The sequence below is a fragment of the Grammomys surdaster genome, unplaced genomic scaffold, assembly GCF_004785775.1.
Source record: "Grammomys surdaster isolate TR1022 unplaced genomic scaffold, NIH_TR_1.0 63, whole genome shotgun sequence".
Classification (NCBI taxonomy): domain Eukaryota; kingdom Metazoa; phylum Chordata; class Mammalia; order Rodentia; family Muridae; genus Grammomys; species Grammomys surdaster.
Genome location: NW_021604565.1, coordinates 13,674,478 through 13,702,026, shown reverse-complemented (window position 1 = coordinate 13,702,026; position 27,549 = coordinate 13,674,478). Strand labels below are relative to the sequence as shown.

Below are 27,549 nucleotides of genomic sequence, written 5' to 3'. Positions count from 1 at the left end.
TATTTGTTTCATTTTCCTTCCACTTTTTTAAAGTTTTTATTTATTCTTTGTGAGTTTCACAACATGCACCCAAGTTCACCTCATCTCCCTGTCCCCTCATGTCCGCTCTTACAACCTCTTCCCCAAAATAAAACACACACAAACAGAAACAAAGCTTAGAAAACATCTCATAGTGAAAACTGTAGCGTTTCACAGTGTGTCCCTCTGCCCACAAATCTTCATTTTCAAATGTTCATTGTAATGAGTCATTGGTCTGGTTTGAGGTCTCTGGGCACCATCAATATTAGATCCCCACTGGGACTCCTCCAGTTAGCCTGCTGTTGCCCTGACTCCTGGCGATCTGCTCGACTGGCCTTTCATGCATCCTCATCAACCACAGATAATATAGATTTGGGGGTGGGACAACTCAGAGCCCTTGATCCGGGCCTAAATGGCAGCTGAGCTGGTGAGTGAGTTCTCCCTTATCTGCACCTCCAGGGCGAGCTCTCCTGCACTGCTCATGCTGGGCCACCCAATGCCGCCATGGGCAGGAGGCAGGGTCAGCTCTCCTGCTCTCAGGCCAGCTCCCCAGTGCCCGCCTCTCCACAGCGCCCACCCCTCCAGAGTCAGGTGTACTCTGCTGAACTCTTGCCTTCAGGATTGGCTCATCTGTGCCCTCTCAACCACGGCTGGTGCTACTGTGCTGCCCAGGCAAGCTGCAGGGCCCATTCTCGCAAGTGCTGCAGCCGGTGAGGGTTGGGGCAAGCTTACCTGCTCTCCTGACCCCTGAGCCAGCTCTCCTAACTGCCACAGGTGGTGAGGGGTGAGGAGGGTAGAGGGTATCATCTCCACACCCACTACCTCACAACAGAGGAGTGGCGGAGCCAGCTCTTCCACATTCTCACCCTGGGGCTGACTCAGCTCTCCCAGCTACCAGGGTCTGCTCTGGCATGCTGTCCAGGTCAGGTGCAGGGCTTGCCCTCAGTGTTGCAGTTGGTGAGGGGCAGGGCCAGCTCTCCTCAGTGGTGGTGGTGGTGGTGGGGTGGTGACAGGGCTAGCTCTTTTCTGCTCATGATCCTGTGGGCAGCTTTCCCTACTGCCACTGTGCTGCCTGGTCAAGGAGCAGGGCCTGGTCTCCTGAGTGCTGCCACGGGAAAAAGGTGGGGCAGTTCTCCTGAGCGACCCAGCCACTGAGGTGTGGGGCAGGCTCTGCAAGGCCAGTGGATCCATGTGATCTGAAACTGAACCCTGCTGTGTAGCCACAGACCCAGGTTGAGCTGAGACCTCATTATGGCCCCAGGTGGTGGGGCTGTCCACTCACAACAGGCTTCTCCTCTCCACCCTCGAGCCTCCAGTTCCATCTCTCTCCACGATGCTCCAGCTGCTTCACTTCTTTCTCTCCCGTCTGGGTACCACACACTAGCACATCATGGTGGCTCCCGCTGCAGGCTGGGCACCTGGCAGATGAGCCCCTGGGTGACCTCCTTTGTCTGCACTGTGTGGTGTGGTGGCAAGCAGTTGTCCAAGGCCTGTGCTAGAGGTCTGCAGGTGGCATGCTGGACTGCAGGTCTCTGCAGGGTTGTAGACGGGCTCTGTGTGTCTATGACCTTCCTGTGTCTGTGGGTGTCTTCTCACCTGCACTGAGAGGCATAAAGAAATGCAGGTCTCTGTCTTCCTCCTCCTGCAGTGCCAGGCATCAAGCTAGGATGAACAAAGGACTGGCATCTGCTCTGCCCCTGGCTGACAGATCACCACCACCACCAAGGAGTCGCTTTATTCATTGCCAGGGGTTGTTTTTTTTTATAATTCAGGATCTCATGTAGCTGGGCATGACCTTTAACTTGTGAACTTTTCTCCATCCAATTTGTCTTCTCAACCACTGTTGTGTGGTACTGGGGATCAGATCCAGGGCTTCAGACATGGTAAGCAAATACTCCCAACAGCTGAGCCCCTCCTCAACGACAGGATCTTCCATTTTATGAACTTACCCTCCTCGAATGTCTTGGTCTGCTATTTGGTTGACTGATGTGGAGTTTAACCGTGATCCCGGTAGAGAAGATTTATGGTCTCAGCCCACAAGCAGAGGGGATCCCTCTGTGTCCCACTGCCTAGCAGTCGGTCAGTGGGCCACACCTAGCTCCGAGAGACTTGACAGTGGGATCCAACTACAGCAACTGGAGACGAGTGAACAGCTGTCTGCATCTCCATCTACTTCCAGGCCCTCAGGTATGGACAATCAGGATACAGCACGATGCAGTTCGCTCTTTACTCAACCATGGCCTTTAATCTTAGTGTGACCAATTTAGTAACCTAAACAACAGACCTCTGGATGGCAAAGCAAGATTGCCCCTCTTCTGACTGCAAAGTCCTGCACATTACACTTGACTCGGTTAAACGATGCAGAGCTGAGATTATAGCCTGATGGGACTGTTTATGACTGAAGAGATCACCCTTGACATGTGTTTCCAGTTGGAATGACAGACTGATGCTAATTGACTTGAATTCCTTCTTACTTTACGATGTAACATAACCCTGAAAAGATCATTAGTGTCTTTGGGACAGGAATAGAATGAGTGAGATACTGAATACTAACATGTATATGTCTTGTGTTGGGCTAACACAGGTTTATCTCTGAACTTTAGACTTACCTCTTTCAACGGTTTCACGTCATTTTCACTAGTTTTTGAACACCCTGCAGAGACCTGCAGTCCAGCAGACATCTACCTCCTTTATTGTTCCCAAAATGTAATTAAACTACATGGAGCAGCGCTAGGAAATACACACATGCGTTCCTCAGCCCCAGATGGCATTATTGCTGACATTTTATTACTGTGCCTATCGAGGTACAGAGGAGACAACCAACTGCATAAGACCTGAGGAGACAGGACAATAAGACAATCGGGCTGCTAATCAAAGTTGACAGTCATTTCCCCAGACTTCAGGCCCATAGGCTCTGGTTTTTGGTTTTGCTGCATAATACTTATTCTTCAAACTAAGAAGTTGGGCCTTCCATGGCAAATCTAATTCTGCACACACACACCCGACCCCCGCAGCCTTATTATGCCTTTATTAGGCAAGCATGTTGGTTGGGTTTTGTAAAAGCTAAAAGCACCTATTGGTTTATTAAAACACAAAGAAGCCTTGCTAGTTAATGCATAAGGCGAAAGCCCAAAGTAGCTATTTCCAAAAGCAAGCTGCAACTTATGCAGAGAAATCTCTAACTATCCATGAGGTGTGTATTCCATATAGACATGTATTACATTAACAGCCATTTCCATTTTACAAAAGACTTAACGTCGTATCTTCTGTCAAATTTCTAGCGCCTACTACAAAACTGGAGACATAAAAGCTTTTGAAATAATAGTCATTTCAAGTGAGTCATTCCCTGAAAGAATTTACACTAGAGCCAAAGTAAGTTGACTTCAGTATCTTGGAAATAAAACCTGCATTAATTTGCTCATCTGCTTAGCATGTTATGAATCTGTTGCGGTGGAAACGGGTATGGGGGTGATTGGCGAGGGGAGCAATACTGAACTGGTCATAGGCAAATCTATAACTAGCTGTCATTTCAGGCAAATTATAATTTGTAGAACAAACTTGTGGTTCAACGTATCCAACATACTGATAAGACAGTGGTAGGGTAAGAATAGCTTGTCATGAAGTCTTCCAGAGAGCTCTGGACTGAATTCCTGAGGTTCTTTTTTCAGTTGTGCTTAGTGTAGGCCCCCAGAAGGGGCTCAGTGAAAATGTTTTAGCTCAGGGGAGCACATTTAAAGGGAGCAAGGGCAGATATTCATACAGAGACCGCATCTCCTTTCAACTTCCGTCTCCTGGGTGGAGACCTTGCGGGTTCACCTGCAATTTCCGCCCTCTTCCTTCCCCCTCTTCCGGGCGTAGAAGCCCCGCTCCTCCTCCAGCTAGGGCCCTAAGAACGACCACGCTCCCAAACCTTGCTTCCAGGACCTAAAAGGGTCACTCTCTTCCAATGCGTTAATTAGGAGCAACGTGTCTCCCAATGCAAGCTCTACAGAGGGTAAAGTGTAGAGCCCACGAAGAACAGTTCGGTGTGTTCTAGCCCGTTTCCCCGCCTCGCCCCATGTCAGGCTTCTACGTCCAACCCGCTAACCCAACCCTTTCCCCGCTCCTCCCAGCGACCACCCATTGTCCCCGTGGCTGTCACGGTGCGGACGCCGAGCTCGCGACTGGAAAGGCAGGGCGACATTCAGCCTCGCGCTTTTCCAAGCCTTAAAAGGTCTCCGGCCGCTTCCTGCAGCGAGCAGGTAAAGCAGACGGCGGGAGGGAGCAGCCGCACCCGGGCCGCCCCGCCCCGCCCCGCCGGTGGCGGAGCCGCTGCCCCGCTCCCGGGTTCTGATCACAATGCCCTTGGGAGTAGAGCTGCCGTCACCCTGCCCCGCAGCCCGCCCGCCGCCATTACCGGCGCAGAGACAGGGCGGCCGGGCGGGAGGGGGGGTGGGGAGATGCGAAGGTCCCGGATGTGCCCGCCAGTGGAGGTGGGGGCGGGGAGAGGTTTCCTTCCGCGGGCCGCAGGGGCGGGGAGGGAGGGCTGCTCGCGGGGGCGGCGGGGAGCGAACCGAGCACGCGGGTGAAGGCAGGGTCGGGAGCGGAGCGGAAAGCGGGTACGCGCTCTCCTCCGCTCGCCCTCAGGCGCGGGCGGGCCGGCCGGGCGCGCGCAGGGGAGCGGCGGTTGCGCTGGGCCGGAGAACTGTGGGCACCAATCAACGGTTGCCATAGCAGCGTTTGACGTCATCGTGCGTGTGGTGCCCCTGCTGCCGGGGCTAGTGATTGGAGGAAACCCCGTGTCTGCGGAGCGGCTGTAGCCTGTGAGCAGCCAGATCAGGGACAGAGTCTCAGCCTCGCCGCCACCGCCGCCGCCGCCCAGAGACTGCCGAGCCGGGTCCGTGTGCCGCCACCCACTCCGGACACAGGTGAGGAGCCGCCCCGAGTCGGCCTCCGCTCCCTTCAGCCCGCCGCCGCGCTGCGGTCCGATAGGGGTGTCCTCGGGAGGACCCGGGCGGCGGCTCGGCTCCGCCGGGCCCGGGCAGGCGCCCACTGCCGCCCCCGGCCCGCTTGCTTCTGGCCTGCCGGGCTGCTCATCGCCCCGTTCTGGTCCCCGGGATGGGGGTGGCGGATGAGGCGCCCACGCGCGAGACCCAGGGGCTCCCGCTCCCGAGGGCGACCGCGATCCGCCCCCGCCGGCACCCTGCTTCCGCCCGCGACTGGGACTCGGCCGTGGCGCAGGTGAGGCCGCCCCCACCCGCGGCGCCCCCGCCGCCCCTCCCCCACGGCGGGGGGCAGCCAGGTAGCACGCGGGGCTCTGGGGTGGGGCCCGCCCGGGACCCCGGACTGGGCTCGCTGGGGCCCGCAGTGCCAGAAAAGACTCGGGGCGCGCGGTGGGGGAGGGGCGCGGCCAGCGCTAGGCATGGGGGCACCGGGGCACCGGGGCACCGGGTCCCCAGCGTCCCGGCCCGGTGGGAGGTGAGCATCCTTCCAGGAGCCGCGGCCCCGCAGTGGGGGCTGCGCCTGTCTGGGTGGGGCCCTGCCCCTCCCCCTACCGCAGCTGTCGGGGCTTCGGGGCTCCGGTCGGACACCGGCGGAGGGAACCCTGGGCGGGAGCGGGCGGGGTGTGTCCGGCGCGGGTCGGCCGCGGTTCCGCTTCTGCGGGCGCGGATGGCATCGGGCCCCCGGGGAGGGTGATCCGCTCCCCCCCCACCATCCGACTGGGGCGGGTGCGCGGACTGCTCCTCCTTCTGCCCGGGTGGGGGGGGATTCACAGTCGGAGTAGGTTGGGCTCCTTGACACAGTTCCGCCATGACAAAGAGAGTCGGGGACTAGCGCGGAGGCACCAGCCTGGGCGGAGCCAAGGAGGGGAGGTGGCTGCGGATGGCGCGGACGCGAGGACTAGCGCTTTAAAGTCACCGCTGCGCGGTTTCGGTTCGCCCCACCCGCCGGCCGCAGGCAGCTAAGGGTTAAGTGGGTGCGGCAAGTATTCCCGCAGTCTGAAGGCGAGGCCCGGGAGCGCTAGTTTTCCTGTGAGAAACCTAATCCACTTCCCCTTATACGGGAGGTTGGCAGGGGAACGTCTGTACTGACTGGGCTTACATCATTTTTTGGAAGCAACGTTTACCAGAGACGGTTTCTGATGTTAGATTTCGAGACCCCGGGGGAAGTATGGCTTCATACATTTTAAATAGTTAATGCACTGAAGGTACTGTGTCTCGAATTTAAACTAGCCCAATCCGTATTTCTGTTCTGGACATTGCTCGTTTGACTACCAAAAAGAGGTCGTCCTTTCTGGAAAGGTAAAGGAAAGAATTTCCATGGTGGGCGACAGTGACTTGTGCTTGCTTACCTTTAGTAGTGCATTCAGGTTGTGACTTTTTCATTAAAATATATTTTGTGGGATTACTATATGATTTGGTCTTGACATCGTTGAAGAAATGAGTAAATTGGGACTAGAGGACTTTAAAATTGAGGGAAAGAAAACTGGGAAAATCCGAGAAAGAGCAGCTTGAGTAGTTGTGACTGCTAGAAGTCATGCAGAGTCCAGACTGCGGCAGACACTGCGAGCACTTGGGTCCTCAGTGCTCACTCATGGTAGGAAGTGAGGAGTATGGGTGTGTGCTAACCAAAAGGTCATGGAACGCCATATAGACAGATAGATTTGGTCTTGGGTTTAGTGATCCCTAGTGGTATTGTGTTCAAGTAGCAATTAGCCAGTTATCTTCAGATGATTTTCATTCCATGATCAGCTGGCAAATGTTACAAGATCAGGGTTGGGGGGGTGCTAAATAAAAGTTAATCCCTCTTGATAAGACTATATATACACATAAAGGCTAGAATATGTGAATTACATTATGCTGATTCTGGAAATAGGCTCTTTATAGGCATTGTAGATCCCAGTTTCTCCGCCCCTGCCCCTTACCACCACACAGACACTAGAGGGAAAGCTACCCAAGTGCGGTTCATTTAGTGGTATTGGGAACAAGAAGTGACCTTTTGACCAAGGAGAATAGAAGTGTGTTTTTTAGTTTTGTACTCCCTGCAGTTTAAATGTGGTTTTTTTTAAGTAGCTCGTGTGCCCATATGTGCTTTGATCTGAACAGATGGGACGTGCAGTTAGTTTCTCTAACCCACTGTTAATTTGCAGACTGTGCTGGTTTTCTGGTTAATGGGGGGGGGGCTGTGTTTTAATTCTAAAAGCTAGGTTTGAGATACTAGTGTGCCTTACTTATGATAGATGTAACGAGTATGTATTTTTCACAGGAGTTTTCTGAATGTTTCTCTTCCCTTTGCAGAATATCCAGTTATGGATAAAAATGAGCTGGTGCAGAAGGCCAAGCTGGCCGAGCAGGCAGAGCGATACGATGACATGGCAGCCTGCATGAAGTCTGTCACTGAGCAAGGAGCCGAGCTGTCGAATGAGGAGAGGAACCTTCTCTCTGTTGCTTATAAAAACGTTGTAGGAGCCCGTAGATCATCTTGGAGGGTCGTCTCAAGTATTGAGCAGAAGACGGAAGGTGCTGAGAAAAAGCAGCAGATGGCTCGAGAATACAGAGAGAAGATCGAGACCGAGCTGCGGGACATCTGCAACGATGTACTGGTGAGCGTCGCCGGTGGGGCCTCATAGGTGCACGGTTAGATAGACACATTAGAACTTGTCACTCAGTGTAGAGCCAGTTCCTGTCCCTGGATTAGCCATTATAATCGAATGACTCCACTGTGGAGAAAACTGGTTTGCGATTGCTTGTGTTGTAAGTCAACTTCAGATGTTAAGAAACAATGAAATAAACTCAAGCTTGGCTCTCCAGGTTTTAAAAGTACCTATTTGGCATGTACTGTTAAAATATTGTGCGTCTAGGAGATTAAACAGTATATTTGTGTAGATTTTTTTTTTTTTTTTTTTTAAGAAAATTTTGAGGGTGATCTAATAGAACAATCAATTACTTTTCTGAGGCAGAAGCTGTCTTACAGTCCAGACTAGGCTTAAAACTCACGGTGTGTCTGCTGTCTCGGTCTCCCAAATGCTTAGAAGTTGGGAGTCACTATACTTTGCTAATTAGAATTCTTTTAAGACTATTTTTTTCTTTTTTTTCTTTTTTTTAAGACTATTGATAGAAAAGTTTTGATTTCTAAATTGTACTTTTTTTTGTTCTTGAAAATGTTTTCAAGCTTTTTAAAGATTGAACCAATTTTAAGATTTAAAAACAACTGAGATTACAGTCTTAGTAAAGGCTTTTGCTTTGGGTGCATTTTTGTTTGTTTCTTTATATATTAAGAAATTTTATGATTGCTATTTTTCCAAGGTTTCAAAGTGCTACATTGAAGGTAAATAAAATACTTATTTTAAAATTAGGTTATTAAGAACATTTAAAACTGGACAAGTATTCACTTCATAATAATAATGTTTCAGATGAATTTCTTTCTGCTTTCGTTGCTTAATCTATTTGTCACTAGGTTTCATTCAGCCTAATAGGTTTTGTGGAGTTTTTTCCTCCTAAGAACTGGTTTATATTTTGGTTTCAAGGAGTGTAGTTAACTAATTGTACTTTCTCCTAAGACAAGAACATTTTGGGGATAAAAAGGACATGCTAATAACATTTACCTCTTAGGATCTTGATGCAGCTCCAGGTAGGTGTTTGCATATTTTCCATGGGCAGGATATAGAGAAGTTCTCAAATTCTTGTGGCTTTTCCTAAGGAAAGACCAGGCAGCTTCTCCTTTCTCCTTGGTCTCCTTTATGAAGAAAACTGCAGTTATTTGTAAATAGCCTCTTCTAAGGGTATGAAGGATTTCTTGTCACTTCCTGTCTGCATGAGTGTCTCCATCAGGATAGTTCCAGCTTTTCACAAGGTACAAAAGAGGTGTTGTTCTTGAAAGCTTAATTTCTTTCCCACATATGCAAGTGACTTACAGAATTGTAAACAAGCTTTTGCCTCTAGTCTTGATCTTTTCAAAAGTACAGCTCTGGTTTATTACGTATTAATGCTCAAATACCGTTTAATGATTCCTTGAGAAAGCGGGTAATAGAATTAGGTCAGCAGTACTGCTGGCATTCCTGGGCTTGGTTTTGCTTTTCAGCTTGAGAAGGCTCAGTAAATAAAGTGGACTTCCTACCAGGCTTTTTTTTTTTTTCAAAGACCTGATGGTGACTTAGAAATTCTTTAAATAAATAAATAAATAAATAAATAAATAAATAAATAAATAAATAAAATGAATTCTTAGAAATTCATAAAATTCTTTGTTCCCTTTCTAGTGAAATAGAAGAGTAACGTGTAGCCAATACTTGCTTAGTGAGAACTGCATTGGTGCTTTATGAAATCATGAGTGTGGCTTCTTTCTCTGATGTGGGCTGGTAGCATCAGTGATGAGTACAGCCTAGTTGTTCTGTTCATCACCTACAGTGTATTCGCTGAGAAAAACACTTGAAAACCTTAGTCTAGCTATGTGCCTCTCTCTATCAAGTGTTTAATGTGTCATTTAAACAGTAGACTAAAAGGAGGACTCGTTACCACATAGATGGTCATTAGTGTATCCATCATAACATGGATTTTTCCTTAAATAAAAGGACTTACTCCAACCTTTTCTTTCTCCTTTTGTTAGTTGGAAGTCGCAGTATTGAATCTGATGTAGACCAAACTCTCTTTATAAGTGAGAGGCCCTAATCATTAGAGATATCTAATAATAATTGTTCATAAACCCAAAAGATACAATACCAGGTGGGGTAGTTTATCCAAGTCATAATAAAATAGAAGAAGAATAATATACTAAAAGCCTATTTCAGACATTAATTATATTGTGATATGGAAAGCGGGGGAGGGGTGTTGTTTTTTAATTTAAACTCCAGTTTTACAGTGAAAGAAAACTTGAGTACAATTTAATGGGAATAACGGGTATGGTGCCCGAGGAGTTGTGGGAGAAGAGTCAGGCGAACCTTGGGAGGTGTAGTTATTGGGTACAGATTGTCTCTAGCCCTCAGAATTACTATTTATTAACTATTGAAGGAACAAGATCAGAATCAGGCAGCTAGCTTACTTTTTTTTTTTTTTTCTCTCGTGTCAGTATGTGTCTTGGACTTTTAACAATTGCTATATAGTCTTTATTTTAGCTGAAAATGACTAAGTGACTCCTATTGTTCAGAATAAAGACTTCACAGAAGAATGTGGTGATTGGAACCCATTTTACTGCTTTCTAGATGTGTATTTGTGTGGCTTTGAGTATTTTAACATTGAAAGAACTAAGATGACTGAGTAGGTAGAATGCCTTCCAGGAAGAGTAGCGGGTAACTGGAAGTGTCTTTGAGGTGATTGGTAAGGTTTCTCATCTTAAGGGATGGTGTTCAGTGAGGAATTTTATATAGTTGAGAAGTCTGAGGCAAGAATGAAGGGGGTAGAGGAAAATGCTGAAGGAGAGGAGGTAGTGCTTTGGTGTCCAGAATAGAAACAACCAACACCGCACATCACCTGCAAGTGATACCTAAGGTTACCTATAAGACAGGGAGCGTGGGCATGTGCAGACAAGACTTGTGAGTGGGGCAAGGTGAATTCAGGTGAGAATCAGAATGAGGAAGAACCACAGAAGCCTTACAGGCTGAGGAGATGATGGTCACTTCTGAACCAACGGCCCTACCTTTGAGCCTGTTCCAGAAAAGACATTTATACACCTTGAATTTGAATTCAATCAGTAAGAAATAAACCATATTGGAACTGTACTATCTTACATAGGTTGTTGGGTTTTTTTTTTTAACATGAGCATGTTAATTTATTGTAGCATGGGGTGGTCATAGTTGGCTTTAAAGATTATCTTAAAGATTATTATGGCATTCAGATCTTTACTTTCACTGTACAGATGAGTTCAGAAATCATTATATACTCCGTATTTGTAATGTTTATCTTCAATAAGATGGGAGTTGTGAGAACGTAAATGTGTGATGGGCCATGTATGGTGGTATAAATTTGGTAACAGTAAAGCTGTAAGAAAACAAAAGCCTGTGGCTGCTTTTAGATAGAAACAAGGGACATTGGAGTGGTTAGAAAACCTACATCAATGTTTTTAATGAAATCAGCTTAAACATTCTCAATTAAGTGAAGTTTAACTTAACATTAAATGAAGCTTTTTGTGTAAGAGCCGTTCTCTCAGCCATTGTTAGACTGTTAGTCAACGGAAAGCCTTTGTATGTTTAAAATCAAAAACCCCTTTTCAATAATTTCTCCTAGAGCTGGGACTAGGAGGAGAAATGGGCCAGATCTTGAATATTATAATAGGTAGGATTAAGGATTTGAAAAGTTATGGAAAACCTTTACAAAGAAATGACACCAACTTTGACTGTGTGGAGTAGGGAAAACATAATAGTGGTTGTCTTAGAACTTCAGGATCTGGTGGTTCACACCTTTCATCCCAAGCACTGAAGAGGTAGAGGCAGGCTGAGTTTAAGCCCAGCCAAGGCTACATAGTGAAATCTTGTCTCAAACCCCCCAGGCACCGCTGTGGGCTGATGGTGCTGCTGACGTTCAGGGTGAATCTTCACCCCTTGCAGTTAAATCCAGAATGCCCAGAGGTGTGTTCTGTTGCTGTGATGAAACACCCTGACCAAAGCAAATTAGGTGTGCACTGGATGCAGGAGCTGATAAAAAGGCCCGGATGGAAGCTGGCTGGCACCAGGCTCCCTCAGCCTGCTGTCCTTGTCATCCCACAGTACTGGCATCTCCAGAACGCTGGTGTCTTCAGCTGAGACTGGCCTGCACTTTCACCAGTGGCCTCTCATAGGCTCTCCTCAGTTCTGGGCCTTCAACTGCCACTGAGGCTATACCTTTACCAGTGACCTCTCTTGCCCCTCACAATGCCAAGCCTCAGCTGCCCTCCATGACCTCTTCATGTGTTCAAAACCAGAACTGTCTAGGTGACTCTTACACTACCAAATCTGTCTGCCAGCTTGTGCATAGTGCAAGATTGGCTGCCCTGGGAACACAGCTTCTGTGTGCTGACTCCCAGGATACCCGGCTTAGAAAGTTTTACTTCAGTGATGTTGGTCTCTTAATCACTGCTAGTTTCTTAGCTCCAGCTAACTAGCATCTATTGTCCCAGTAAGGCAAAAAGCTTTTACTTAAATGGTGCCTGGTCTCTTGTTAGTCACAGCTGAGAGTCTTCATCCTCAACGGATCCAAACCACAGAATCTTAATTCAAAATAGTAGATATACAGTGCTTTACTCTCTGGAACTTCACAAGCTGGGCCTCCGTGGTCTGAATTTTTCTCAACACTATTCTTCCAAGCTCCCACAGAACAGCTCACCAAGCCTTGAATGCTCGGTGGCTTTTCTCTTCCCAAGTCCTTCCACAGTTCTCCCCAAAACAACGTGGTCGAGACTATCACAATACCCCACTATCCTGATACCAGCTTCTGTCCTAGTTAGGGTTACTGTTTGTGTGATGGAACACCATGACCAGAACAACTAGGGAAGGAAAGGTACTTGAGTTAACTCCTGTCTACACTGAAGGAAGTCAAGGCAGGAGCCTAGATCAAGAGGTGATGGAAGCTATTAAGAAAACGCCCTTGTGCTTGCCTGCAGCCTGATCTTAGGGCACCATTTTCTTTATTGAGGATACCTCATCTCAGATGACCAGCTTGTGTCAAATTGACATTTTTTTTTCCTATAAGCTCATTAATAATTTAGGGGGTTGGAGAGATGGCTCAGTGGTTAAGAGCACTGGATGCTCTTCCAGAGGACCCTGGTTCAATTTCCAGGAGCCACATGGCAACTCACAATTGTAATTCCGGTTCCACTGATCTGACACTCTTACACAGACATAAATGCAGACAGAACACTGATGTACATAAATTATGTATAAATAATTTATATTTTTTCAGAATTAGACTTCTGGGGCATATTTGAGAAAGACTGAAGTGTGGGGTTTTCAGAGTCAAGATTAAGGATGTCTGGTATCAGCTAAGTTGGGTCAGTATTACCCCATAATCCATTGACCTAGTAAGCTGCTTGCTTAGGTTTGTCTGGGATGCACGGGATTCCCAACTACGTCTTCATCTTAGTCCCCATAGCCTTCACTACCGTAACAGTCTCAAATGAAGAGGAAATGGATGGTGCTCATGTTTGTAGGGCTCTTAGAGTAGCTGTCTCTGCTCAAGCCAGACTCTGTTTTCTGGAAGTAGATGCTCTTGTGCAAACTACTAGTACCTTCGGTGCTGCCTGGTTACTTCGTTTCCACTGGTTTTCATTCATTTACATAGATGTATACAGGACGTTCCCGGGTGGCACCTAGTTATATCTTATTAAGGGTAAATTTACTGTGATCGTTCAGAATGTTACTACATTTTAAACTCAGGAGAGTGTGTATGTGTGCGTGCATGTGTCTCTGAGAGTTGTGTGTCAAGACAAGTGGATCATTTCCTGCTCCTTCTAAAGTCCCATGCTCAGGCTTGCCCCTCTGAGCCGTCTAGCTGACCCTATTTGTCTTTTTAAGAAAAGGTCTGGCTGTATCCCTGGCTGACCTCAGAATCTCTTTAAAAAAAAAGACTTTCAGTCTTTCGTATGTATGGTGGCCTGCCTGCCTGCTCGCCTGTGCCACTTTTGTCTGGTACCAAAAGAAGCCACATGAGGGTGTTAGATTCCCTGGGACTCCAGTTGTAAGATACCATGTGGGCACTGGGGACTAGAAGCCAGGTCCTCAGTCAAAACAACCACTGAGCCATCTCTTTGCAGCCATGAAAAGATTCTTTTAGTGCTGTGGCTGGCTGGTCATCGACTTGGGCTTGATCTTTTCTTGATACTGTTAAATAACATTTCTTACAGTAATATGCATAAAACTTTTCATTCTGCGTATTTGCTTGTCTGCCAAAATCTCACAAAGCTTTTAGCTTAAGTTGCTCCTGTCCCTGAGGGAGCCTTTGCAGCTCTCATCTTTACGGCCCAGGACTTCTGACTCCTTGCTCTAACTCTGTCCACTAAGACCTACAAGTACCCAGAGACAGACCTATGGAAGTGCTCAGAACCTTTGGGGTGAGGGAGGGACGGGTGTTGATGAGCTCCTTGGGATGTTTTTAAATAAAACTGCTTTTTAAGCTGGAGAGGTTGCTCAGCAATTAAGAGCTGGCTAATCTTCAAGAGAACTCAAGTTTCATTACCGTCACCTACATGATAGCTCAGAACTGACTGTAATTCCAGACAGTCCTAGGGGATCTGACACCTTTTCCTGGTCTCTGCTGTCACCAATTGTACATGTGTACAGACATACATTCGGGCAGAATATCTGTATATAAATTAAATTTAAAGCTGATAAAAATTGTTGCTCAGTTTAAAATGCTTGGATACCAATCAACCCAGAGACCAATTGTTTTGACAGCATAAGCAACTTTAGTTAGATTGAAGGTTCATGTACGTAATGCTCTTTGTGGGAATGACTTTCCTTCAGTTGTCCTGAGCTCTCACCTGAGAGCATTATCCTCAGACAGGCTTTAATCATATCACAAAGATAATGAATGTGCCCCACAGAGAACATTTCTGTGTGGATTTTTATGGTAAGGAGTGAAAGTTAGGACAGGTTGTGCAGACTTTTAGTGGCTCTATAGTTAATTTATTGACTGGCTGCCCATTTTGTAAACCCTGTGTCATAGAGAAGTAGATATAAAAAGCCTCTGCTTGTAAGTCTCAACTAGAGAAGAAAATGACTTGTACACAAATGACGTTATGGCAGGGGAAGCTGCTTCAATGTTTTTTTAAAGATCTGATAGGGGCGGCCGGGCGGTGGTGGCACACGCCTTTTATCCCAGCACTTGAGAGGCAGAGGCAGGCGGATGAGTTCGAGGCCAGCCTGGTCTACAGACAGCCCGGGCTACACAGAGAAACCCTGTTTTGAAAAACCAAAAAAAAAAGATCTGATGGGGGCACTCCGAGTTAAATATATACTGTGTGCAGGTTACAGATGCTGTTACAGTGCTGGGCTGAGGGGGTTGCTCATTTGACGAAGGGGATGTACCTGGGTTCCATCCTCAATCCAGCCAGCATAGAGGGTGTAGTGGTGTGTGGCTGTAATCCCAGCATGTACCTCTGTGGGTGATGGCTGAAGGGCCAGAAGTTGAACACCCTGTGTCGTGGAGTTTCGAGGCCAAAAGAGACTGTCGAGCAACAATCAAACAAAGGCTGTATTTTTGGTGCCATATTTCTGTAATACCAGTATCCCAAGCAGGAAATAACAAATTTGAGGTCAGTTTGAGCTATATGTGATAAAACCTTGGCTTTGAAAATGTGACTGTAAAAAGAAACTGAGACAAACATTTAAAATGGTTCTGGAGAGATGACTCAGTTGATAAGCGTGTGCTGTGTAAGCAGGAAGACCCAGCTTCAGATCCCCAGCTCCTACTGCACGATAGACCTCTCCTGGGGAGGTAGAGTCAGACTGGGCTCCAGGTCTACTGACAGACCCTGTTCCAAAAAACAAAAAAAAAACAAAAAAAAACAAACAAACAAAAAGGAAGGAAGGGAGAGAGGAGGAAGACACCTGAAGCTGACCTGTCTGTCTGTGCTCACATGGCTTTATGGTGGAAGGTCTTGGCAGTGGGACCCTGTTTTATGAGGCGCCCAAGGTTATGCCCTTTGCATAGGGGACCTGGGGGGGAAAGGGAAGGAACATGTTCAAGGGTGTCAGAATAATTTATCAATTTATAATTTATCACTGCTTGGTGAGGTGGTGTCTGATTGTTACTTATATTGATTAGCAGTTATGGTTTGGTTGTGGCTTTTGCCTTACAGTTGATTGGTTAGTTATTTTGAGGCAGGCTCTCATTCTGTGTAGCCCAGGCTGGCAGTAAATAGAAATCCTGCTTGAGTGCAAAGCTACCACAGGGTGGTTAACAGTAGTTCCTCCTAGTTCTATCCCCGACCCCCAACCCCCCTTTACCCAGGGGCAAGGAGTTCCTGAACAGAGGATAATGGTAACGCCTTCATTCAGAAGTCATCTCTGTATTGTCTCTGCCCACCACCAACTGGGCAAAAACACAAAAATGCAATCTGTCAAGCGTTACATTTTGTAAAGATGCATTGCTTATTAAATTTTTGGCATAAACTCCTTTTTATGGTATTTTAGGGTACAGCTCAAGGGATTACTTAATCAGCTCTCGTTGGTTTTAAGACAGGAAGTAAAGGTCTGCTGCGTGCTTGTTGTTGGGAATGCATTGGAGTTAGTCACCCTCCCATCACTCTGATTTCCTCGTGTCAGGCCTTTAAAGGTAGTGGCTGTCCATGAGACCTCACACACAAGCACTCAGTGTTGCCATGGGAGGCATCCTTAGCGTGTGTTGTGAGCACTGCACTCATTGGTTAGTTTGGAACAACTGAGGTTACAGTTTGGAAGTGAGCGCCCCTTCAGCCACACGGGGGAGTGAGAGACTAAACTGCAAAGCAGTGGGCCTGTTGAATTCTATCTCAGATGTTAAGAGAACTAAAATGATGGTGACTTCTGTAGGTCTACAGAGTAAAGTGCTGGACAAAGTTTACATGAGAAAGAATGGCACAGACTAGACATAGGAACCATGTTCTTGTACAGTAGATTTCTTCTCTGGGGCATTAGTAGTAAGTGATGTGATGATACACTGAAGAAGAGGAGGAGGAGGAGGAGGAGGAGGAGGAGGAGGAGGAGGAGGAGGAGGAGGAGGAGGTGGTGGTGGTGGTGGTGGTGGTTTTGGACGCTTGTTCTCACTGAGTCACATTTGTTGAGGCCACATTAAAGTTCAGCTGCATTTTCAAATTTTAGTTCATTAGTTTTAGGGATCATTTTAGTGTGTGTGGGGTGAGAGAGAGTGTGTGTGTGTGTGTGTGATATTAAGGTCTTATATAGTCCACACGGGATTTGAAATCCTGGTCCTCCTGCCTCTACCTCCCAAGTGTAAGTACTTCTATGCCCAGCTTTTTGTTTTTTGAAATTGGGTATAATTCATACCAAAGCTCAGGCTGGCCTCAGACTTGGAGCAGTCTTCCTCCCAAGTGCTGGGGTTATAGGCACAAACACAACCCTAGCTTAGGACTTGTTCTTGCTAATACATTGCCTTCATGGCAGCGGATGTACTATGTACACTAAGTGTAGAAGGTGAGAACTGTCCTCCCAAATTCATACTTACAAATGGGTCACTGCTTCTCTGCTGTCTGTGAAATTTGTAATACAAAGTATAAACTGCTGTGGGAAGAAAGCAAAGCAAGCTGTTAGAGTCTTCTAGAAGCCCTTTAAACATAAGTATTTTAACTGTGTGTGTGTGTGTGTGTGTGTGTGTGTGTGTGTGTGTGTGTGTGTGTACGTACATGCACCTAAACCACAGGACACTTTGAGGAGTCAGTTTTCCTTCTATGGAACTCTTAAGCATTGAAATCATGTCACCAGCAGTGGCACAAGGCCTTTTAGTCAGTGAGCCATCTTACCTACCTTCCTTCCTTCCTTCTTTCTTTCTTTCCTTATTTATTTTTTAAATATGTATGAGTTTTTTGCCCAAATGTGTGTCTGTTCACCACATGCATGCCTGGTGCCCTTGGAGGCCAGAGGAAGGTATTGGGTCCCCTGGGGACTGGAGTGGAGATAGATGGCTGGGAGCTGCCTTGTGGGCCCTTGGTTATTTGGAAGGAAGAGCAACCAGTGTTCTTAACCGCTGAGCCATCTCTCCAACCTCAGTTTTTATGATTTTAAACAAAATTGCTCACTTACAGGTTTTACTTAAATACGGCATTGATTACTAGGTGGTTCCAGCATTCTGCTACGTTACACACTGACTCACTGTCCTTTGTCAGGCAACTTTTCTGTCTGCATTTCATGATTTTGATGTGTCTCCCATTTCCTGGCACAGTGCTCTTTGATGATTTGTTTGCATTTATAGTTCTTTGTTGTGTGACTTCAGGCTTCTTTGGGGCAGAGGTTCAGGTGTGGTGTCACATTACAATGAGCAAGTTGTGCTTGGGAAGCAAGCTTTGTCCCCTTCCCCTCCTGCACCCAGATCTCATCAAAAGTTTAAAAAAGTATCCACTGTTTTGTTTTGTTTTAAGGGAAAACTATAAATTACTTGCTTAAAAGTTGTATGCTCTAAATGCCTTTGCTTTTAAATAAGGCGACAGAGGAAATGTGCTCTCAGATTTCTAGGAAATTAGAGGATTCATGATAGATTGGGGATACTTTTCTGGGATAAAAATGGAAAGCAAACTTTGAAATTAATGTTTTAGTGAAACAAGATGGGTGAAGACTTACACTTGTACAACCACTGGTCTTGTTGGCTGTTGCTCTCGAGTGATTTCCCTTGGCTCATGCAGGTGGGTAGACACTTCGCTGCCTGTGTGGCTGCTGCTTTTGCCCTCTCTGGCACCCGGTGTGTGTCATCCTGAGTGAGCACCTAGGAGTCAGAGACACAGAATAGGTTTTTTTTTTTCTCTCAGGAAAATACTCATTCTCTGATAGTATCAGCCTCAGTTTATATTATATCTTAATTGTTTAAAACTTAGTCAGCTTTGTTTATTTTTATATTTGGAGAAGTGGGTCTTTAAGGTCATGTTGTTTAGCTTATGAGATTAAAAACGATGAGACCCTACTCCTATAACACCAGTAAGGTTGAGCCATGATCACGTGAGCCCGTGAGTTCCAGTTACACCTGCACAGTATCGAGGTTGTGGCTTAAAAAACAGAATTGACTGTGTGAAAGTTAAAGGTGTAAAATTGTATTAATAATTGTACGTACCCCAAGATAAAATGAAAAACTCAACCTGCCATTTTCTCTGTCTTCCAGTCTATTCTGTGCTTCATTCTTCATTCTTCGTGTATGTTCAGAAAAAGGATATGTCTTTGTTCTCCTTAAACTAAAACCTTTAGAAGTAGACAACAGTGTAGGTGAAACTCAAGAGCTTATAAAAATTAGGTTTCAGAAGAATATGTTAGTATTGAAAAGTATTTTAACACAAATTGTTATTTCCTGTTCTTTTGAAGTGGTTGGACAGTATAAACAGTTGCTGTATTTTAAGGTGAGCAGTGTTTAGCTCGTGTTACAAGAAAGCTACAGGCATTCACAGTGATGTGCAAGCACTTGAGAGCCATTCTTCTCTCGGTATCCTCTGTTGTCATGACTATTTCCACGACCGTATAAGCAGTCAGTATTACTGTCTACTCTCTTATTGTTTTATGTGTGAGGTGTTTTGTCTGTATGCATGTGGTTGTACCATGTGCTTGCCTGGTGTCCTTGGAGACAAGGGTGGCCAGATTCCCATGAAACACAAGTTTCAAATAATTAAGGAACTGCCATGTGGGTTGTGGGAATTAAACTTGGAACCTTTGGAAGAGCCACGTGACTGCCAGGCTAAGCTATTGCCATCCTCACTGCTGTTTAGACATTAGCACTTACTGTTCAAGAATATAACAGTTAAACCTCCTTATTAAGAAGCAAGGCAAGGCGGGATTCATTGAATCCTTTACTGCTATGCACTCACAATTTAAAAAAAAAAAGCAAAGATTGTATAGTCCTTGGAACTAGGAAGTTGGTAGTAACCACCCTTGTATTGATAGCTTTTTCTGTAAGGAAGATAGAGAGATGCAGCTGTCACCCTGGCCATATGAGTAGATGTCCAGGCCCTACATGCTGTACCTATTGTAAGTTGAAAGTGACTTCTTCAAATGTTTTTGACTGCTGTTGGTTTGAATGAAAAACTCATGGTTCTGGAGGGCCTGTGATTATCCCCAGAAAATATAGGTATGGCTTTTGTGCATCAAACACGATGTTTTGTTCTTGGGGTCCCTCTTCTATTTCAGACAGCTTTAGACAGACATTCTGTGGTTATTCAGTGGGTGTTGGACAGGCACACTGAAAGTTAATGAAGTGAGTCACTTCAGTGTTGAGGCTGAGTGTTGCAGTTGGTCTGTTTATGCAATTCCCAATAAGATGGGGTTTTGGTTTGGTTCTGGTATTTCAGAAGGGTCTCTGGAGCTCTGGTTGTCCTGAAACATGCTCTAGCTAGTCTCACCTGGAATTCAGGAAGCAGCTCCTCTGCCTCCAAGTGCCGGGATTAAAGATGTGTGCCACTACAGCTCTGCTCCCAATGTACTTTTTAGGAATACAGAAGTTACTAATAAAAAGTAGGTTCCTAATTGACATTATATCAATACTGCCTAAAGGAGTTTCTGTCCTAGCTTTATGTTTTTACATTGCACCCTCCACACACTCGAGTTGATTCCATAAGTTTGCTGGGCCAGCACAGGGTCTCTACGTGTGTAACCTATGTTGCCTTTAAATGTTGAGATTACAAAGGTGCCCATGCCAGCTGCCAGACTTGGACATTGTGAGGGACAGTCAGTCAGTCTAAGTTAACTGTGCATGGAGTAAGCACAGGGGTTAGAGTTGGTTCACTTAGGTCTCCTGTCACTGGATGATAGAGATTCAAGAGTCTCAAGTGTTGGGAAACCACTTCTTGTAAGAATTACCGTATCTGGGGTTCAGCCCAGATGAACATGGACATCACTTTGATGTCACTCACAGCAGTGGTATCCAAGGAAGTAGATGCTGAGAGACTGGGGTTGTTTGGTTTGGTTTTGGTGGGTTGGTTTGTTTGTTTTGTTTTGTTGTCATCTATTCACTCAGTTCTACCTTTTTCTCTGTAATGCCATATTATTTGCTTGAAATCTGCTATAAAAGATTGGTTTTATTTGTTAGGTGACAGTTCCAGTAAGTTTTAAGTTGTTAATAGTCTTAAGCAAAGTTACAGAATGAAATTTTACCATTTGTGATGATCTGTAGGTAAGAAAAAAAAATTGCTATGATGAGATTAAAGGTCTTTTTCCTTCTGGCCTTTTCCCTGCCTTGAGTTACTCATTGATTATATTTGAGGTAGTGTCTGTTTGCAGTCCAGGATGGTCTCATCCATGCCAATCTTCCTGCACCAGCACTCTGGACTGCTGAGTTATTAGAGAAATTTAAGGTTTTGTTTTAAAATCTTTTAAAACTCAATCTATAGTGTTTGCTTAAGAAAAATACTTAACTTTGGTTTGTAAGTATTGTCTTCTTACTATTTCTGTTTCTTTTCTTCTGAAGTCTCTTTTGGAAAAGTTCTTGATCCCCAATGCTTCGCAACCAGAAAGCAAGGTCTTCTATTTGAAAATGAAGGGTGACTACTACCGTTATTTGGCCGAGGTTGCTGCTGGTGATGACAAGAAAGGTGAGCTGGTTTTGCTTGGTTGTGCTTATATGAAGCAGTTCTGGTGGGGATGCCCACCCTCTGAAATATGCATTCTCCTTTCAGGTACTTAGAGCACGGAGGTGCTTGCTGTTTGGAGAGCTCTTTTTGTCTGTGTCTTTGGCCTGTGTTGGTATTTTAAACTTGAAGCTTTCTGAAAAGCTATTTATGTTTCCTCACCTACTGTTTGCTGAGGAGTAACCCCAGCGTGGAATGAGGAAATCACTACACAGTGATCAGATAGTTGTGTGTAGGGGTGTTTGGCCTGCACATGTATGTCTGTGCACATGTGTCCAGTACTGTTGGAGGTCAGAGCAGCACAATTGGATTCCCTGGAACTGCAGACTGTTGTGAGCTGTCCTTAAGGTGCTGGGAACTGAACCAGGCTCCACTGAAAGAGCCTCGAAGTTACCATTTCAACCTAGCCCCTCTCAGAGTTGCTTTTCTCTTGACAACAGTAGTGAGTATCGAGTGTGATCCAGGACACAGCATTGCTTTAAACAGTATAATTTGGTTAAGAATGTCAGAGCTTATATTTCAGAGGACAGAAGTGATCTTAAATGAGAATTTCGGCTTAAGTAAAGCTGCAGCATAGACTTTGAAAGTCCATTTTACTGTGTTGCACTGTCTAGGAATTGTGGACCAGTCACAGCAAGCATACCAAGAAGCATTTGAAATCAGCAAAAAGGAGATGCAGCCAACACACCCCATCAGACTGGGTCTGGCCCTCAACTTCTCTGTGTTCTACTACGAGATCCTGAACTCCCCAGAGAAAGCCTGCTCTCTTGCAAAAACAGTATGTATTTTACCTGTTAGTTGGGAATTGGGCAGTCTTCCTTATTTGCATTCTGAGGTGTACTTTGTTTTGTGTTTGCAGGCTTTCGATGAAGCCATTGCTGAACTTGATACATTAAGTGAAGAGTCGTACAAAGACAGCACGCTAATAATGCAGTTACTGAGAGACAACCTGACAGTGAGTACCTCAGGCAGTCTGTGCTGGGTGTGGCCAGATAACTGATTACAATAGTCTAGCTACCGTTTAAAATCATTAAAAACATTGCCAGGCTTTCGCTTTGAACTATTTTGTCCTAAGTTACTCCTTTCTATTTCAAGTCTTGAGTAGTTTCATTTTCATCCCAGAGTCCATTGTATGCTTATTCAGCACAAGCAAATCAGAGTCCAGGTTTCCTGTGGTAGAGGAAGAATCATGAGTTAGTTACAGGCTAGCCTGGACTACATAATGACAAGCCTACCTGGGCAACATAACAAGATTCTTCCCCCCCCCCCCCAAAAAAAAAAAAAAACAACAACAAAAATAAACTTAAGGCTATTTGTGTTTAACTTCCCTTTGAAGTTGGTTTTCTTGTCCTTTAGAGTTGTGTTCATGTTTGACAAGTTGCACAGCGAGGGCTGGGATGCTCAGGTGCTATGTATTTGCGGCCCTTGCTTGCCTGGTCTCTGTCCCAGGGAAAGTTGGGGTTGATACTTTGCTGTGCTGAAGGTTTGACCATGAACCCCCCATTCCATTGTCTTAGCCAAAACTAAAACAACAACTCTCGAATTCATTGAAATGATTCTTATTTATTATTTAAATTGGGATCCCAATAAAGCCCATGCTTATCATTGGCTCCTTGGCTTTTCCCTTCTTCAGATAAGTATTAAATCTGAAGTTTTGAGGCTTAGGTGAAAAAGTTACCCAGCATTTGCTGTGTGTCAGGGAAGAGGTAGAAATGAGTGTCTCTGATCTGTGGTCTACTGTGTCTCTGTGTGCTCGGTTTGTCTAAGAGACTTGCCCATTCTTTTACACGGTTTATTTTGAGTTAAAGTGTAGTTGTAACTGGAGTTGTCTGCAGGAGGAGACTTAAATGAAAAAGAAACAAGAGCTAATACAGAACGGGCCTGCTGTGCTTGCTGGAGGCGGGATTTGGGCTTTTATATGCGGGGCAATGTCTCACCACAGAGCTGCATCCTTCACCCAAAGAAAAGACAAGATGTCAAAAAAGGAAGCACTTGATTCATTAGCTAGAGTTTGGGGGGGTGAGTGTAGCTCATTGGAAAAGTGCTTACCTATGATGTGTAAGGCCCTGGATGTAGTCCTCTGTACTGCTAAAGTTTTACTTTCTCGCTGAGCATGGTAACACACACTTGTTACTTCAGTTGGTGGGCGGCTCAGGCAGGAGAAACACAAATTCTAGGCAGAACAAGAAGAAAAATTAACACTAAGTCTTACATGTTGTCCGGAGTTGCTTTGAAGTGATGAGTTGGTATTTAAAGCAGGCCTAGGCCTAGCTGGGTGTGTCACTATTTCTAGGGGCTCCTGTTTGAATGCTCTCATCCATTGGAATTTTGAGGTGAGTAGAGGAAAGAACATCCTGAGCAAAGTGAGAAGGCCTAGGAGCAGCTCTGCCCTGAGCCTTGTTAGCAGGCTGCTGCTAACAGCCTGACACCTAGCTGACACAACCAGTGCCTCACAGAGCTGCCCTGTATCTAGTTTGTAATGTTTATACACAGAATTCTAAAGCCCTGAAAGGACAGGGAGGAGACAGACAGGAGAGGCTGTGGCCTGAGCACACAGGCTGAAGAAGGCCTTTGGCCAGGTCTATATGACTTTCGAATCTCTGTTCTAGACCAACTGTGGAGGATGATTTGGGGAGAATAAATACTGTTAGGTTAGATTCCTTTTTATGTTGTTTGGCTTAAAATATTTTTACATTGAAGCAGTTGGAATAATTTAGAAACTGTCTTTTTAACTTATTGAAACACTGTAACAATAATGAAAAATGAATAATGAAAAATTATAATCCTGCCACATATGAAACACCTTCTTTTCTGCTTTTTGGTAGAATATTTGGTTCTGACTGTAACATTTGTTATGTTTGTTTTGATTTCTTGCAAATAGAAAATATTTTCCTAATTCGAAATGTCAGGAAAGCCCAGTGTGCAGTTAGCTTGGTTGATTGAACTGCTGCTCCTGCTTTTGATCTGTGACTTTGTCACAAGAGGCCAGCTCACCCAGATCCCTGATCATAGCCTTTCTGGAAACCACTAAACCCATTGACTTTAGGGCCAGAGTGAGAGGACTTGCTAGATCAGGCTCTCCACTGTGAGGCTGAGGCTGAGGCTAGGCAGGCCCTTTATGGCTTAGTGACTAAGGCATCCTGCCATCTTATCTAAAAGACTGAGATTTCCTCTTCCTGACCATTAAAGACAGATGTGCTATGTACCTGCCATGCCCAGGTCAGGCTGTCTTCAATGATGTCTTTTTAAGCTGTCCAACTAAAGCGTATAGTCATGTGCCAGGCCCTTGGCAAGCATATGTACAGAAGGTTGGATACTTGTGTTGTTATCAATCAATCTGAAGTATGCTGAAAAAAATCTTTCCATTTCTTTACCAGTTGTGGACATCGGATACCCAAGGAGACGAAGCAGAAGCAGGAGAAGGAGGGGAAAATTAACCGGCCTTCCAACCTTTGTCTGCCTCATTCTAAAATTTACACAGTAGACCATTTGTCATCCATGCTGTCCCACAGATAGTTTTTTTGTTTACGATTTATGACAGGTTTATGTTACTTCTATTTGAATTTCTATATTTCCCATGTGGTTTTTATGTTTTAATATTAGGGGAGTAGAGCCAGTTAACTTTAGGGAGTTACTCGTTTTCATCTTGAGGTGGCCAATATGGGATGTGGAATTTTTCCATGAGTTACACATGTTTGGCATAGTACTTTTGGTACATTGTGGCTTCAGAAGGGCCAGTGTTAAAACTGCTTCCATGTCTAAGCAAAGAAAACTGCCTACATATTGGTGTGTGCTGGCGGGGAATAAACAGGATAATGGGTTCCAGTCATGAGTGTAGTCTTTGTGGGTACTGTAAGGCTTGGAGCACTTGTGAGGCTGTGACACAGACAAACACCCTGTGGATGCACGCTCGGATCGTGTGTCTCTGCGTGCACACCCTTGACCACAGCTCCAGAAGTCGTCTCTAGACAAAAGCTGTGACCCAGTTTACTCTGATAAGGGCAGAAACGGTTCACATTCCATTATTTGTAAAGTTACCTGCTGTTTGCTTTCATTATTTTTGCTACACATGTTATTTGTATTTAAATGTTTTAGGCAATCTAAGAACAAATGTAAAAGTAAAGATGCAGTAAAAACAGTTGCTTGGTGTTCCCGGCTTCATGCGGATCAAGCACAGCGGTAAACAAAATCCCATGTATTTAACTTTTTTTTTTTAAGTTTTTTGTTTTGTTTTGTTTTTGCTTTTGTGATTTTTTTTTTCTTTTTGATACTTGCCTAACATGCATGTGCTGTAAAAATAGTTAACAGGGAAATAACTTGAGATGACGGCTAGCTTTGTTTTAATGTCTTATGAAATTTTCATGAACAATCCAAGCATAATTGTTAAGAACACATGTATTAAAGTTCATGTAAGTGGAATAAAAGTTTTATGAATGGACTTTTCAACTACTTTTCTCTACAGCTTTTCATGTAAATTAGTCTATTGGTTTTGAGACTTCTCTAAAGGAAATTGTCTCCTTATTCCCTCTTGGCAGCTAATGGGCTTTAACCAATTTTGAATGCAAAGTTTATCCTAACAGACCGTTAATGTAGCTTCCATTCTCAGCCGAGTCCCACATTCTTCCCCTTACTCCCTCTCAACAATTGAAGTGGACTTTTGTTGGGGTAGGGGGTGATTGGCAAAAGGTAATATGTTCCATTGAAAATTTCGGTCTATGGCATTTTCTAACTTAGGAAGCCACAATGTTCTTGGCCCTTGTGACACTGGGCGTTAACCGTTAAGTTCTGTGCTTCCAAGTCGCTGTTGGTTTTAAGAATTTCCTGATGCTCTTACAGCCTGCCTGGGATTCCAGTCCTCTATTTCCACGTCAGGCACAGGCTCACTTCCCTTTTACTGTCTTGTCACCAACCATTCCAACTTGGTGGCCATGTATTTGGGAAAAGGCCGCATGATCTTTCTGGCTCCACTAAGTGTCTAAGATCCCCGCTTCCTCTGCTTGCATCCCACAGCCTCCCTCAGCCTCTCCCGCAGCCCCGCTCTCCTCAGTTGAGCTTGTGTTTATCTTCCTGGAAATCCTGCCCTGAATGGTCTGTCATCGTCTCCCACTTTAAAATCCTTCCTCCTCCTCTTCTCCTCACATAATGAAGGGGCTAAGTCACACCCAAAGCTCACACCCTACCGAGTATTTCCTCAGTACTTTACAGAAAACACCAAACAAAAATGCCATTTTACAAGAGGTGTATTTTTTTTTCTTTTAGAATGTAAGCTCCTCAAGAGCAGGGACAATGTTTTCTGTATGTTCTATTGTGCCTAGTACACTGTAAATGCTCAATAAATATTGATGATGGGAGGCAGTGAGTCTCAATGGTGAGGGGGAGAAAAATCCCAAGCATGTTCTCTGGCTTGCTCCATGATCTGATAACATTCTGAAATCCCAGTCCTTTTGGACAGATTATTACAAATACTGCATTCAGATAAAGTGCGATGGGGTTGGGGGTGTTTTCTGGAGAAATGACATCACACATGGTGCCATGAACTAGCTTCCTATACACTCAGTACCTTGTTTTTGCCTCAGCTCCCAGGCTGAGGAGAGTTAAGCAGTGGACAGCAGGATGTCATCTCATTCAAGTAAATTACAAATGATACCCGAAACCTGTCACATTTGCCTAATTGGCTTATTCATATTCATTAGACATTGCTAAACTAGTTTGATTCTGAAATTGTGATACTTGCCTATTAGTTATTCATGTTTTTATGAATAGTGCCCAATAGATGGAGAAAGATTTGCAACCTCAAATTTTCCATGCCTTGGAATTTGAATAATAAATTTGTTTTTAACTTATTTCCCTAATTGTCCCAAATCAAGGCTTCATGTCTGTTTTGTTAATACAACATAAGGCCAGGAAATTGTTGAATCCAGCAGTGGTTTGTGTGTGTGTGATACTGCAATTATATCTTTAAAGAGACCAGAGCTGTGCTGTGCAGAGTTGAGCAGCAGTTCTGTGCTAAGGCAAGAACATTGACCTCTCAGGCTGCCAAGAGGGGGTATGGGGGTATGGGTAACAGCGTTGAGGGAAAATAGGCTAAGCATGGATGTGTCTCACAAAGTAGTTACCAGTTTCACCACGATTTAAGCGTTCTTGGCAGTTTGCAAGACAACTTTTAAAGCTTGCTATCCTAGATCCCAACTTCACCATGGAATCAAGTGATTGTAAACCCAAGTCTCAAATAAGTTCTGAACACTGACCCAAGAATACTGTGGCCGGACATCCCATGAGTGCTCTTAGATACTGAGGATTCAGGAGGTGCTGGGGCGCCACCAGGGAAGCACTCCT

The 27,549-nt window shown here is 45.1% G+C and overlaps 1 protein-coding gene across 2 annotated transcripts; it reads left to right on the top strand.

Annotated features, from left to right (window-relative positions):
* The first annotated feature begins 3,879 nt into the window (after positions 1 to 3,879).
* On the top strand, positions 3,880 to 27,075 carry Ywhaz (tyrosine 3-monooxygenase/tryptophan 5-monooxygenase activation protein zeta). Of its 2 annotated transcripts, none has more exons than XM_028765714.1 (7): positions 3,880 to 4,259; positions 4,735 to 4,925; positions 7,296 to 7,600; positions 21,054 to 21,177; positions 21,828 to 21,991; positions 22,073 to 22,168; positions 24,591 to 27,075. In XM_028765714.1, the coding sequence occupies exons 3-7, from the start codon at positions 7,307 to 7,309 to the stop codon at positions 24,648 to 24,650; spliced, it is 738 nt and encodes a 245-aa protein (XP_028621547.1). In that variant the 5' UTR covers positions 3,880 to 4,259; positions 4,735 to 4,925; positions 7,296 to 7,306; the 3' UTR covers positions 24,651 to 27,075. The 2 variants fall into 2 exon arrangements, with proteins under 2 accessions (XP_028621547.1, XP_028621553.1); XM_028765720.1 differs by having other exon boundaries at positions 4,732 to 4,925.
* Positions 27,076 to 27,549: the final 474 nt, after the last annotated feature.

Bases quoted from the DNA above. Each gene is read 5' to 3' on its own strand.
- Ywhaz (XM_028765714.1), top strand. From the start codon at position 7,307: ATGGATAAAAATGAGCTGGTGCAGAAGGCCAAGCTGGCCGAGCAGGCA. The intron at 21,992-22,072 runs GTATGTATTTTA...TTGTGTTTGCAG, and splicing joins CCTGCTCTCTTGCAAAAACA to GCTTTCGATGAAGCCATTGC. The intron at 22,169-24,590 runs GTGAGTACCTCA...TTTCTTTACCAG, and splicing joins TACTGAGAGACAACCTGACA to TTGTGGACATCGGATACCCA.